The sequence below is a fragment of the Gallus gallus genome, chromosome 4, assembly GCF_016699485.2.
Source record: "Gallus gallus isolate bGalGal1 chromosome 4, bGalGal1.mat.broiler.GRCg7b, whole genome shotgun sequence".
NCBI classification, from domain to species: domain Eukaryota; kingdom Metazoa; phylum Chordata; class Aves; order Galliformes; family Phasianidae; genus Gallus; species Gallus gallus.
Window position 1 is genome coordinate 16,800,949 of NC_052535.1, and position 14,614 is coordinate 16,815,562.

At 47.5% G+C, this 14,614-nt stretch overlaps 1 protein-coding gene across 7 annotated transcripts in view; it reads left to right on the plus strand.

The window, feature by feature from the left end:
* Nucleotides 1–1,488: 1,488 nt before the first annotated feature.
* Nucleotides 1,489–14,614, plus strand: part of IL1RAPL2 (interleukin 1 receptor accessory protein like 2) — a 338,050-nt gene continuing 324,924 nt past the window's right edge. For 5 of the 7 annotated variants that reach the window (XM_015278637.4, XM_015278638.4, XM_025150270.3 and 2 more), the window contains exons 1-2: nt 1,489–1,577; nt 11,909–12,009. In XM_015278637.4, coding sequence (XP_015134123.1) covers nt 11,928–12,009 — 82 coding nt within the window. In that variant the 5' untranslated portion in view covers nt 1,489–1,577; nt 11,909–11,927. Of the gene's footprint in view, nt 1,578–2,039; nt 2,157–11,908; nt 12,010–13,296; nt 13,427–14,614 lie in introns of those variants that run through there. The other 2 variants (XM_046941129.1, XM_040700174.2) reach the window with 2 other exon arrangements.

Below are 14,614 nucleotides of genomic sequence, written 5' to 3' on the forward strand. Positions count from 1 at the left end.
AGCGATCTGGGTGAGTATCTGCATACAGTGATTAAAATAGATCAAGAAAGTATGTCTGGGGCCTCTTCCAAAGCTAACGGAAGCCTGTGGGAAAGAGTCTTTCTCTCAGAATTCTATGGCATTGGATCCAAACCCTGGAAATACATCACAGGATAATTTGGTTTAGTGGAAGGAGTGGAGAGATCTAACAAACGGGCAGTTGGGAGCGCGGTGGGGTTTGAGGTGATGCAGTGAGTGCCTGGCTCACCCAGACCCACCGCTCGGTAATGTTAATCCGTCTCTGTGGGCATCTCTTCCCGGTACGGACAGCAGTGACTGAGAAATCTCTCTCCCTCACTTCTATCAGTGTGTCAGCTGCATTCTCCCCTGCTCTTTCTCTGTGTCTGCAACACACAGAGCACCTGCGACGTCAGCTGGGGTCCCTGTGCTGCTTCATAACACACCATAAGGAAAAAATGTCACAGATGAAGGCCAGGCAGGCCTCATTACTGTGACGGTGTATCAGATGCCACCAGAGCAAGGGGAACAAACAAGCTTTGTACGGAATCAGTCTGTTGCATACCCGCCTCATTTTTATGAATAATGGGTACGTTCTCATAGTGTAGCATGGTAATTACCTTTTTTTGACTTACTATAAAGGCTGAAGTATGTCTGCTGATGCTGCTTTATCTGTTCATTTCAAATCAATGGTACTGTGAAATACAACTTCACATAACTGTAATTCAAAGTCCGTGGGATGTTTTATTTCAAGGCTTTTCATCTCATAATTCAGCTACAAAGTGACTCGAGTGCGCAAATTGATAAACAATTTGACAGCGAGCCCTTTGATGCTGCATTCCCAGCGGGAGCAGTGCAGGAGCCCGGGAGGGGTGCGGGCCGAGAGAAGCGAGGGCTCTGGGAACATCCTGCCTCTTCCTGGCTGGGGAAAAGCTGTGTCCGGGCACAGAGACGGGGCGGCTTTATTGATCTGCGCTGCCGTAGTTTTGCTCGTTTACCGTGCGTAAGGACGGGCCTCGCTTCCCAGAGCACACATAGCGGGTGCGTTGTCCCGAACTCTTCCTCGAGTCGAAGAGGATGGCTACGGGCGGAGAAGCGCCTAAAAATGCCGCTGGTTGTGTTACGGGTAAAAAGACGATGTCTCCTAGCGTCAGCCCCGCGTGCACGGCGCAGCCCTGTGCGCAGAGAGGAGCGGTTTCCCGGCTCTGACATCGCCGGTTGCCGCGCCGCTGGCGCCCCGCGCGGGGGTGCCCGTAGGGCGGGGGACGTTCCTGCCGCTTGGGGGTCCGGCCGGGCGCTGTTCCTGCCGCCGCCGTCTCCCCTCCCGCCCCGCCGCTCCCGGGGCCGTCTCTCCGCGCGGCGCGCGGCGGCCGCCAGGGGGCGCTGCGGCTCTCGCGGCGCGGGGCGGGCGCACCTGCCGCGTGCGGGGCCGTCGGCGCGCGGGCAGCGCCGTCCCGCGCCGCTCCGCTCAGAGCAGCGCCGCGCGCCCTCGCCGTCCGCGTGCGGCGCTCCACCGCGGCGCAGCGCCCGCATCCCGCGGCGTGGGACGGGGCGCGCCGGCATGGAGACGTAGCCGGGAGGTAAGCGCGCGGGGCGCGGCGCTTTCTGCTTTCCTTGAGGGGAAAAAAAGTTGGGGGCCACGGCCGCCACGGGACGGGCTTGATTGGGACGGGATCGAGGGGCGCAGCCCCGCACGGCACAGCCCGGTCCGTGTGCCCGAGCGCTGCGGTCTGCCCCGCCGCTTCTCAAGGAACGCGAAGTTTCGGGTGGGAGCCGTTATCAGAACGCAGTTGCACAAAGTTACGGCGCGGCTCCGGGCGGCCCCGACTGCGTCAGCGCCCGAAGTTGGGTCCGTTCCGCGGGGTGAGCCGTCCCGCAGCGGCTCGGGCGGCTCCGTGCTGTTCCCGGCTCCGTCCCGGGCTCTGGAGAAGCCTGCGGGCTGCGGCCGTGCCGCGGGGCTGGCGGGGGGCTGCGGGACGGGCGGGCGGGCGGGGGCCTTCCTGCGAGTCGCCTTTCTTGCTTGCCAGGCTCCGGAGGTCCCTGCAGAGCTCCCCTTTGCTTGCGCGGTATCTGGGAGCTCGCGGGAGGTTTGTTCCGAATTGTTTGGCGATCGGCGCTTCAGCGGCGGAACGGCGCGTGTGCGCGGGCAGCGCTCGCAGGTGATGTGAGGAAGGAGCCCCGGCGTGGCGCGCCCGCGGGTGGGTGTCCGTGGGCTCCCGGCGGCTGGAGGAGCTCCGGTGCGTCCCGCAGCGCCCCGCGCCTCGGGAACTGCCGCCCGGCTGAAGCGGTGCCGCAGCCGAAGCCGTTGGAGAGCGGCGCGGCGGCCTCGCTGCTCCGCGGGAAAGTCAGCGCGAAGCGGGGCCGGGAGGGGCGGAGGGCGGCGGGAGGTGAGCGGGGCAGAGCGCTGCGGGGCGGGGGGGGTACGGAGCCGCCGCGCGGTGGGAGGCTTCCCGGTGCGTGGCGGCCCGGGCCGGGAGGCTGCGGTCGGCAGCAGTAGGCGAGGGCGGGTGCGGCTGTGCCTGCCGGCTACGGGCTGCCGTTTGTGCCGAGGAATGTTAGCGGCAATGTGTATCGCGTTAGAAATCTGAGCGTCGCGCCTTGCCGCTCTACGCAAACTAAAACCGCTGAGGGTTGAAGAGCGCGCGTGCCTGCGTGTGGAGGGCAGCTGCCGGCTCCAGCTCCCCGTGGAAGGGACGTGCAGGCAGAGCTGGGCAGGGCAGGCTGGCTGCTGCGTGCCGGGCCGGTACCCCTCGCATGCTTTGCTTCACAGGGGCAGCGCAAGCATCCAGGTGGGGCTCTCCGGTCCTGTGAAGGCTTTGGTTTGTTTGCACACGCGGGGCAGTTCATTTCCTGACTGCGTAGAGCTGTTCCTTGGAGAGAGGGGGATACGTGTTACCGTTATCCTGTTTAAAGCTACAGAGAACGGTGCCTTCTGTGCGGTATTTGGGGGGAAAGGAGCTCTTCTCTGTTCCTGCGTCCTGGGTTGAGGTGTGCTGCAGGACTGGAGGTGGGGGAAGGAGCACCACTGACCTGCGGAGAGGTGGTCGCTGCGGGCTGCAGGGAGGGCTGGGGCTCAGGGCTGCACCTGCGTGTGTCCCAGGGGTGGCTCAGCGCTGGTGTTTGTGGTCACTACGTGGAAAGCGCTTCTAAAGTACAGGCGTTCCCTGATCGCCAATGTATTTGGGCCGTGAGTAATCTCTCACTTCAAACGGGCTCAAGCTGAAAGTATCCAGGAATGCTAAACCGCAAACAAGTAATAAACAGCCTTAAGGACCTGTCTGGGACTTTTCTTCCTTCCTCTTCTAGTGTGCGCCTCCACTATTTGTCAGGAGGTCTTTAGCGCTGGAAGTGAGTGTTTAAACTCCATCACAAAATAAGGAGGCACTTCAAGAGGCCATTTGCTTTTCAGGGTGTGTAACTAAGGATAAATCTTCCTTTAAACACCCTTGAAAGGAAAACAAAGGGAAAGATCTTGCCCTTGCTGCAAATAATGAGACTCGTGCTGCTGGCGCTGATGGGCAGCACCTTTCTGAGCAGCTGGTGCTTGGCCTACGTGAGATCCCCTGGGATAGAATGGCAGGGGCTGTGCTGTGCACGGTGATGTGCTGTGAGGGGAGAGGTTGCATCTGAGAAACTTCTGCAGTTATGTGTATATATTTGGCTGATCCCTTTTCTTCTGGCCTCCTTATACAGAGAAAGCACTGCAGGAAGAGGGATTCCCCTCACTCCTCTTCCCACCGCTTTATGTAACAGCTAAATTAATGAGGATATCTATTTGACAGAGTAATTTTGGGGTGCATAAAATGGATATTTTAATCTGGTTTTGTCCTGCTTCGGTATGGTACCACAGTGTTCATGAGGTTTCACAAAATACCTGAAAGCAATGCTGTTTTCTAGGGAGTTTCTCATAGTTCTCAAACTTGAGGGGGTGGTGGTGTTTGTGTGTCGACTAAATGTTCATTTTCTCACGTACAAACATGGCACAGTATGTACAGGTGAAGGATGGCCTCTGGTTGTGTAAGAGACAGAAACCCACACCAGGAATGTGTTCATCTCTCTAAGGTAGCACGAAGCAGTGAAAGCAACTTGCCTTTTGCTGAGGCAGAGCAAAGTGCCCCGTCTCGCTTCTCTGGAACGAGTAAAAGTGTGTTTTCTAAGAAGTGTAACAGCTGGTATGTCGTCTTTCTTTGCTAATTCTGTCTGCTTTGAGCATTATGTATTAGTTAAGGAAGCATGTGGCCATGAATGAGATCAAGGAATGAAATTCCAGGCACGCTGCATGTGGAGCTGTATTCTTCTGCTGCCTGCTCCTTTGATGTGCGGGAGTGAGCATGGACCGAATCCGCCGTGAGCAGTGGAAATGTTATTGTTATGTGAACATTGCAGGGGTGTAAAGGTACACAGGAGCAGATCAAAACTCAGTCCGGCTGATGCTTGTGAGTCTGTCTTCTCTGTGCTCCCAGGAAGAGGGCAGGTTTAAGACAGTAAAAGCAGCTTCGGTACAGAAGCGGGGAACGTTTCAGCATGCAGATGGCAGCCCAGTCTAAATCCTGTGCTGCTCTGTGCTGAGCACCTCCTTAAGCAGTCCTGAGGAACGCTATGGAAGGAGGGAAGCGTGTGGGAGGGGGAGAGGAGGGGTGCGCTGTATTTCAGGATTGAGACCTCTCTTTGAACTGTCTTTCTCTCCACTTTTTAATAGTGTTTCTACAAAAGCTGCTTGGGGAGCAAGGTTTGGTATGACTATCAAAGAAGCAAAGCATCTAATCTTTGGGCTTAATAATGCTCTTGCATAGGCTGCTGTGAATTGGAAACCTCTCCTATGATCTTAGCACAGTGAGTGAGTTTAGAAATTGATGTGGGTGAGAATGGACTTTTCTCATCTCTTTTAATCTGATTGTATGAAATGTCCTCCTTTTGTGTCTGACACTGCAGAGGAGACTTGTGATCATCAGCACAGTTGCCTCAAGCACTCCAGAGGCCGAGGCCGTGACCTGAGCCGCAATGTTTGCTCTGGGTGTCAGCCAGCAACAGGCAAGCCAGAGCCAGGTGCAGCTCGTGCTGTCACCGCTGTACGGGCTTCAGAGCCGCTGATACGCCCTTAGCAGTCTCAGCAGCAGCTTCTTCTTTCCTTTCCCCTAGAGATCTGAATTCCCAGGTTCAGAGTCTTTATGAGCGAACAGAGCTCTTCCACAGGCTTTAGGATTTAGGCCAATCTGAGTCTTATAATCTCTCTGCTTTCCTTGGTGCTAGTGTGCTGGTTCAGCTTTACAGGTGCAGACAGTCTTTGTGTTTTCTTCTCCTTCTGCAAGGCTGTGGTAAGAGGCTGAGCCCTACCATAAGCATCAGCTCGCTGAGGCTGACAGTCCTTACATTGCTTTCATGTTGCCCAAGGTACTATATTGATTAAACCATCATCTGCAGAAGTAAATATATGTAGAATATTAATAGCTCCTACTCCAGGGGAAAAAAAAAAAAAAGGCTGTAAATTAATATATCCATTATGCTGACCTCATAAACCATGAGAGTTTGAAGTACAGTGGTAATTCTCCTCCCGCAACATGTATTTCACTTCGAACGTCTATAAGGGGCCTGGACTGCTCAAATTTAAATGCTGTGATACTGGACAAGTGTATCGATATATCTTGTGATGTGCAGTTAGTGTGTAGCACAGTCGAGGCTGGAGCCGTGGTTCTCTGTAGAATAGAGGGCAGTGCTGAGTCAGTACATCCTGATGGCACAGCTGGGCGTGAAGCTTTAAAACAAATCCCACCCCGAAAACAACCAAACAAAACCTGACTTTCCCCCTTTTTTTTTTAAACTGTTTTTTTTACTACTTCTGGGTGCTGTGTTTCCTGCTGCAAGAGTTGCTGCACTAAGTGAGGAGTATGATTCAGAGATTGAAAATCCAATATGAAGATGTAATAAACTTGAGTTCTGTTTGACTGAGTTGCCTAGGGAGTCAAGGTCTGTGTGCAGTGTGAGCTGATAGGCCTTGGCCTGCCCACCGGGGCTGCAGCTCTTCTGTTTCACGCCTCTGTTCAGATGGGTGGCTCACATTTTGTTATCTTAGCAGAGGTCTGGGTGAGTGCCTTCATTGTGTGTCCAGCACTGACCCCCCCGGCTAGCACTTTGATTCTACTGACACTGGAATCTCTATCTGTGATTGGAATATCACATGGCGTTTTTCTGCCTTCTGGTCTTTATTTTTTTGCTGTAAATGAGCACTATTTTAGGAAGCTGTTGAATTGGGAGGTTCCTGCAGGAAAAGTTTCTTGTGTTAATGCATGCAGGGTTTTCTGAAGACAGGACAAACCAACACTTCACTCATAGTGTTGAGCCTGCTGCTTTAACATAACTAAAACCACTTCCACTATCTTGTGTTAATGGTAGAAGTTATTGAGTGGAGGTATTTCTTTTCTTTTCATGGTATTTTTTTTGTGCCTGCCACTGAAGCCCAGTTTTTGTTCTGAAGTTATGCTGTAAGAGGCCTTCTAAGGTGTTAAGATGCTGCACTGAAACATATTCCAAATGGTGACCCAGAGGACATCAACTTTTAAATGAAAGCATTATAGTCTTTCAAATAAACCTCAATATTATCATCTAAGGGGTCATGCTTTGTATTGCTCCTGACATAACTGATAAGATTCTGTGTTTATAGAAACACAGACTGACTTGGGTTGGAAGGGACCTTTAATCCTCCCCCCCACCCCCCCTCCCCAGTCCTACCCCCTGCTGCAGGCTAGCTGCCCCCGCAACAGCTCAGGCTGCCCAGGGCCCATCCAGCCTGGCCATGGACGCCTGCAGCTCTGGGCAGCAGTGCCAGGGCCTTACTGCCCTCTGAGTAAAGAGTTTCCTCCTTGCATCTGACCTAAATTTCCCTTCTTTTGGTTTAAAGCCATTTCCCCTTGTTCTATCACTGTCTGCCCGTGTAAAAAATTGGTCCCCCTCTGGTATAAACTCCCTTCAAGTACTGGAAGGCTGCAGTGAGGTCTCACTGGAGCCCTCTCTTCTCCAGGCAGAACAAGCTTCACACCCCATCACACAGATTGGTGTTGTGACCTTATTGGCTGTCTGCATTTTGTAACAGTTCCCTGTGCTTGCTCAGGACGGTACTTCAGTCTTTCCTTGTATTGCTTTCATGCAACTGATGCGCTGTTGTGCCAGTAAGAATCTCAGGCATTTTAGATGGCATCTTGTTGTTACTGGTTACTTTCAGTTCACACAACACGAGTGCTGCCTGGATTGCTGCTAAGCTTACCACAGCTGTGAATTTCTCAGAATTACATCTGAAGAAGGAGAATTGGCCAGATATGAATTTAAGTAAGGACATGAGCCCGTGAAACAGGGTTGCCATGGGGGTTCCGATACAGCAAGGTGAATGCTGAGTGCGTGCTGCCTTGTAGATAATGTTCATTGCACATTTGGACATCTTAAGTGTCTGGTTACGATGGTGAGGATGTACAGCAGATTAGGCAAAATGAAGTATTCTGTGATGCTCATTGAGCAGCAGAATGAAGAGTGGTGCATGAGTCATATCAAATAGAGCTGAAGGTACAATATTTGAACTAGCAGGCATCTCTGATTTTAATCCTTTTGCTGTGTGTGTGTGAGATCAGGGTGTCAACAAAAAGCACCAATGCCCACTGTGGATTGCTTCCACCCACCATGCTGTGTGTGCTGGAAACTTTTCAGTAATACACAGCTCAACATTTGGTGTGTTGGCAACAGAATGGGAGACCTGAGAGGGAACTCTCATTAAAATTGAAAACCTTAAAAAGCGGAGTGGGCAAATGGTTTGAAAAGGAATGAACAGAAGTCTCCATCTAAGCTTGTAAAGATGTCGAAAGAATTGCTGTTGCTGTTTCTTACTTTGTGTGTGGGGGGTGAAAGCAATAATTTATTTCCCTGAGGTTTGTGAACAACAAAGCCTGGCAACTGGAAACCACTCAAGAGGTGGGCTGCTGATTTTAACAAGCACCTTCTTCATCACAGCTTCTGTGGAGGAGCAGAACCTGCGGATCCTCACAATGCGTCAGCAGATCTTGGCCTGTGCATAGGCGTGTGCCAAGTGCACACACACTGCATTTCTCTTCTTGCTTTCTCTTACAAAGGAATGTGGTATAAGCAAAGCTTGTGGTAGAAATTAGAGCAAAACTAAATTGCATGTAAAGCAGAGACTTGGGAATCTCAGTGCTGGGGGTTGTGCGGAATACTAACGCACCGACTGCCCTCCTGTTTCTAAACACTTTATTGGAACCTTGAAGTTCTTTGCGGTGTTGGATGCTGTTGCAGTTTCCCAAGCCTTGTTTCCTGAGGGCCCTGAAGAAATGCCTTAGTTTGTCAGTGCTACTGAAGGCCGTTAGGCAGCATGTGGGAAGTCAGGTGTTTTTTGTTGGTTTGCTTTTAGAAGAACAGAATTTGTGCTTCACTGCAGCTTGGTACCCTCCTGTTTGCTGGGTGCTTACAGCAGAGGCTGGGAGGGCTGCCTGAAATCTGTGCTCTGCAGCATCGCAGTGGCACGAGGAGGGAAGGAATAACAGAACAATACTGTTGGGTCTTCCTTGTCTTCCACTGCTCCCTATGACGGTAGCAACCTCCCTTTGCTTATCTCCATACAAACGTAACCTGGTAGGTCACACCAAGGGCTGGATTCTTTCAGCCTTCTCAGGGAGAACTTTATTCTGCCTGTCTCTTTCTTCCTCTTAGGGATCTTGAGCCAGTTATCTGTAATCAGCATTTCTATTTACTCTTAGTAAGGGAAACATCTTCACTCTTCTGGGAAAGATCTTAAACGTTGTTACCCTCTTCTGAAACGTATCCAGTAGAATTGGTGTTCAATCTGCATGATGTGAAGATCTGTCTGATGCACCCTGTGTGTGTCAGCCTCAAAGGTCTCAATTTCCAGGCATAATGCAAGGTTAATTTTATTGCCAACTAGGATGTGGGACTTGTACTTTAGTTTTATTTGACAAGCGTGCTTGTTTCTGTGATGTGTTCTGGCCATCCTAAGTCATTAAGTCTTTGATTTTAGCTGCACGGTTCTTAAATGCTGAAAGTGTTTGAGAAGCTGTTTTGCACGGCAGAGGGAGTTGGGCAAAGAAGATGGTTTTCATAACCATTTAAAAAGAGAAGTTGACCAAAATTATCTTTGGTCCTCACATTTGAAATAAAGGGGTGAAGAGAAATAACATATGCATTTTTATAGCAATAATTTTGTAGCATATAGATATCCTAAATGGAAGCATTTACTGTTTTTAAGGAAGCGTATCTTTGCACCAGGAGAAGTAACCTGGGGATTTTAAAACTTAGCTGTTTCATGAAAAGCTAACTGAAAAGGAGGAGGAGAAGATGCTGCCTGGCATGTAATGAAACTTTAATATAAAATTCTGTTAAAATCAATATTCAGAAATCTTACAAACTCCTAGCTGTAACCTGCCTTCTATGAAATGTGTTTCAAACAGGAGGGTTTTATGCTGTCATAGAAGGTTAAAGTAAATTGAAGATTGGTAGTGCCAGAAGGTGAAGGTTGGGTTCAGCTCTTCATGGGAAGTCAGAATTCAGACTTCTGGGACAGTGCTGCAGTAGATGAAAAAGCAGCCCCTGGTGCAGGGCTGTCCCTGGCAGTGCTGTCAGACTTTGCTGTCAAACTGGGACTTTGGCAGTGCTAAAAATGCAGTGTTGAAATTGGTTGTTGGGAAGTGTAGTGAGTATTGAAGGGTGTAATCTGGCTGGAATCTTCTTCTCTTCGTCTTTTGAGATGCGAGTCTCTGTGGCTATCTGGAGTCCCTTGTTATCCACACATTCTATGGGCAGTTATTTCTATCAAATCCTATAAACGTGGTCTTAGCTTTGACTATGTGCATACAGAATAAACAGCCTAAAATCAACAAGAATGTTAGGCCCTGAGGCTGAATTTCTTTTCCCTTATGGTAAATAGAGTGGGTGGGTAACCCCCTCCTCATACGTTTCCCCTATATCTAGTGTTAATGTTGCTTGGCAGAACTCGCTTTGAGTTTTTAAGTTTCTTTAATGCAGCATAGCCCATTTGGGGGTGAGGATGAAGGGGCCACGTGAGGAAGGATCTGGAGTTAGGGCCACATGAAGAAGGATCCTGGAGTTACATACCTCAGCTGTAATAATCAAAGGAAGGAAGTGGAGAAAGCAATTTGCAAAGCTACACTTGAAAATCATTCTAGCATAACATCATCATTACAATTATCTGTCAAAAGATTTAGTTCAATTACTCTCTCCTTGCTCTCTTGTCAAGATGGCCTTGCTCGTTTCAGGATTTTGGTACTCCAAGGAGAGGTTAGGGAAGAACGAAAACGGATTCTGCCATTAAGCACTGTCAGACAGCCTTCAGTGCATATCGCTCCCTGAATATTCCTTCAGCTCTTTAGTGTCATTACTTGGGGGAATCAGTAGGCAGTGAGTGCCCAGGGGAACATAAAATGCAGCAAGAAGAAATCTGCTGCTTTCTTGTAGCTTGCAGTGTAGTAGGGTGAGGGGTGAAAACTTCAGATATAAGCAGTAATTTTGAAATAATCGAGTAGCAGTGTAATTGCCATCGTGTAAAAAAATGTATGTGGTTCCTTGGATTTTCTTCACACAACAGTAGGCTGGCAGTAAAATGACAAAGGAAGGATGGTTGATGTAATAAGCTCCAATTAAATGGAATAATTTCCAGAGACCTGCAGGACATGGTGCTCTCTTGCTGGCTTTTCACACTGAGCCTGTGCTGGGGGCTGCCTCTGCCATTTGGGGTGCCTCTGTTTTATTGGTCTTTGCCTTGGCTGCTGATGCAGGTGGTGGTGCATCTTTCTGCTTGAACAGAACTGCCATAGAGCGTCAGCTGATTATTTTGGTGCAAATAAAAACTTCACACTGATCTAGGTAACTAGTCTCTGTATCCAAGAGTAAGGATCCTGATTGAGTTCTATATCTGGTATGGAGATGAATTCCTGGAGTCTAAATATATCAAGCCACTTAAAGTCCTGTGACTTCATGCTAAGTATGTATTTGGGGACTCTAGCTTCTAATTTAGCATCTCTTCCCTTTTTCATTTAGAGAGAAGGATGGGCTTTGCTGGTTTCAGTTTCACTACACCTGTTTCTTAGTCATGCATAGGGAACCTCACTGTGTTCTTGCTATGTTTTCTTGAATGACCTTGGACTTGTAAATGAAAACATAACTAGTTCCAGTAATTACATACAACTCAAACTACAATTATAAACTAGAATTTTCTCTTTTTTTCTCTTTTTTTAAAAATACAAGGTAGATGGAATTAGCCTCCCCTGTGAATTTTACTATCTTTTTAATAACATTTGCAAGACTTGGTTTCATTGATTTCTGGTTTTTATACAGCTGTCTTCATTTTATATTAGACATTCCTGGAATAGCGTCATTTCATTGTAGGAGCTTTTACAAGGTCACCAGTGGGGAAAATAAGGTTTCTAGGAGAAATGGCACAAATAACCTACTCTTACATTTTCCCAAACAATGTGAAGTGTTCTTTTAAAGTATGAAACAAAATGAAGTATAATTGTTGTGATCAGTCTTCTACAACATACAAAAATCTGTCAGATTAAACTCAGATTGTTTCAAATAAGAATTTGTCCTTTTTTTTTTTAAAGCAAAATAATGTTTTCAAAATATTTGAAAAACAAAAGCAACAACCTTTTGTGTGGTACTCAGGGGTAAATTATTCACGGACAGTTGCTTTGAGCCATGATGTTTGCCCACCTCGGCATTAAAAACAAAAAACAACAACAAAAAAACCTAAAAAAACTAACAGATGTCACTAGGGTAAGCATTGCCCTGTGAGGGCTCTTTGAGAAATGTTTAATTGTAGCTGCTGCATTGGTGTGGTGAAGACCTGTGATTCAGACTTCATACTATGTTTGCATTTCAGCTGCCAAAGAGAGTGAAAGATGAAGCCCCTTGTTCTCTTGGTTCTTGTGATCTGTACTGTAGTCAGCATGAATTTGAAGCTCGTGTCGAAGAGAAATTCTGGTAAGTCACAGAAAAAATGTCTATACTTTTGAATCTGGACTTAATGCTCATTGAAACAAGTGTTTTAAATGGCTGCTTTTTGTTTTGCATATATACTTGTTCTCTTCTGGGGGAAAAAAAAAAAATCAAATGATCTGCTTACCAGATGTTACGGGATGAATTTTATTGCTGTAATGTTCTGTGGATGTGTCTTAAGCTATCCCGAAATGTCCTTGTGTTTTCTTAAGGGAAAGAGAAAGAAGGAAGGAAGTTGATCGGTTTGAGGGTCCATTAAAAGAGTGATGAATTTGGCATTGTTTTAAAATCCACTCTTGTACCCATGCTAACAGATTTTCTTAACTGTGAATGTGGTTCCTGATGATTTTTAAGTCTGGATGGGTTTACTGTATGTCGGAAAGGCATCTTCCAAAAATCATGCCAGCCGTATGTGTGATCATATGTGGGCTTAACTGGGAAGAACTTCCCTGGATGCAGCAAAGTGCTCTCTCTGATTATTCTGGCAGTGAAAAGTAACGGGAGCTGGTTTATGTTTATAGCTGCTTTTGGAACGCACTAATAATAACAGAATACTTCAAGGAAGCGTTGAACTGTCTCCCCTCTTCTGGGAGAGATGGTTGATCTAGGAAATGTTCCATCATTAGTTCTCTGAGTGCAAAGCAGCTGCTGGTCTGTGCAGCTCTCCCTGCTCAGTGGGAACAAAGTAATCTAGAAATATTTGCCTTTCTCAGATAATCTCCAGGATCTGGGCAGGCAGATGGGTTAGCTCCAGTGGTACATAGTGTTGTTGTTCTTGTTACATGAATGGGTAACCAATGCAGTGCTGCCCTTCTGAAACAACTCCTGTTGTCATAGCACATCTACCCTACCTTAGCTCCCTCTGTGAAGGTGTTGCTCTCTTAAACTTGCATGCTACATGCAGTACAAACAGAAATTATTGGTTTAGTTGATGTGGTCAGTTTTAAGTTTAACTTCTGTGTTTTTTGGAAAAGGAGGAAAAGACTTTTTGTCTTTCCATAATAATAATAATAATAATAATAAAAAAACCAACACCCGTATTTCCCATCTCAGGCGGGGAAATATCACTCTGTGAATCGCCAGATCTTAGGCTGAATTATTTCTGAGCTGTGTCTGAATGGATGTTGCTAAGCCAAACCAGCCTACAGTCTTTTGGTGTGGTTGTTGTGAGCCCTGTTTGCCCTGTGAGAGCAGGCATGGAGATGAGGATTTGGCTACAGCATAGAGCTTGATCTAAAGCCTGCTAAGGGCAATGGTGTTTTTGTTTTACAGAACTGCTATTACTGACCTGGCTGGGAACCCCTATGAGATCCATAACCTGTGTAGTTGAGCTGCCTTGATTCATTGATGCCAGGCAATACCACCGGCTGCAAGGAAGGCCTTTGCATCTCCTTTATCAGAAGTATACATCTGTAGAAGTAAAATGTCTGTAGTTATAGCGCCATTCAGCTGATAGTTTATCTTTAATTATATTTTAGTGTATTGTATTACATTTGGCTGCTTTCTTTGATTGACTCTGGAGAATGCCTTGTGTTATTGGCAGCTGTTGACAGTATCAATACAGGTTGAGTACTGGTGGTAGGAAAAATGCTTTATTATGTTAGCCTGCTTATGGCTAAATATAGCCCACAGCAGTGAATAGTTTGTTCTGTTATTTAATTGAGCTAGTATATGTTCAATTTAAGATGAAGGGGAAAAAGCACATAAAGTAAAAATAGTTTCTTTGCAAGTATGTGATCATGTAGTTGGCTTTCACCTTTTAATATTCATTCTCTGTTGTGCTTACTTTTAGATTGCTGCATGGAACAACTATTGATTTTTATTTTCTTCTTCCAGTACATTGTGTGTGAAACATGTTTTCTGTTTCTGTAGTTTCAGCACTTGGAGTGAAATTGATAATTTGACTCCCTTTCTGAAAGTGGTCTTTAGATATGAGGTGCTGTCACTTGATTGCCTGGGGCCTCGCTGGGTGTTGTGTTGTGAGAGGACAGGCACTCAAGAGGCTTCTGAATTTTAACTCTTAGTGTTTGAGTAGGAGATTGGAGACCGAGGCTGAATGCAGGCAGAGGAAACAGTGAGACCTTGTTGCTCGGTGGAGTGATGGTTCCACACTGATGCTGTGGTTCTATAGTTGCTTCTTTTTTTTTCTTTTTTAATAAATGATGTTTTTGATACAGGAAAGTGAGAAGGGGAAAGTGACTGTGGTTTTTGTGTACAGTTGTTCAGAATGGAAGGCTGTCTGATAGTGGGGAGGCTGGTTTAGCAGCAGGGGGTGGATGGGGTGCCCAAATTATTCCGCATGGACAGGATCTGTGGAGCTGTGCTTGAGGTGGGCAGTGCAGCTCTTTGTCCTGCTGGCTGTCAGTGCTGGGATGTCTGAGCTGGTGAGTGTCCTTAAGAGGGGAAGGGAAGCTGTGCAGACGTTTCTGTAGAGCAGTGTGAAGCAGCGCATGGAAAGTGCTGATGCTGATGATAAAGACAAATTTGGGCTACTAGGGCAATAAACCAGCAGGATTGGGGTGTCTGTGTCTTCTTTGATTTATGTAGACAGGCATGTTTCCAAGCAGTATCTAGAATTACAGCCTGAATG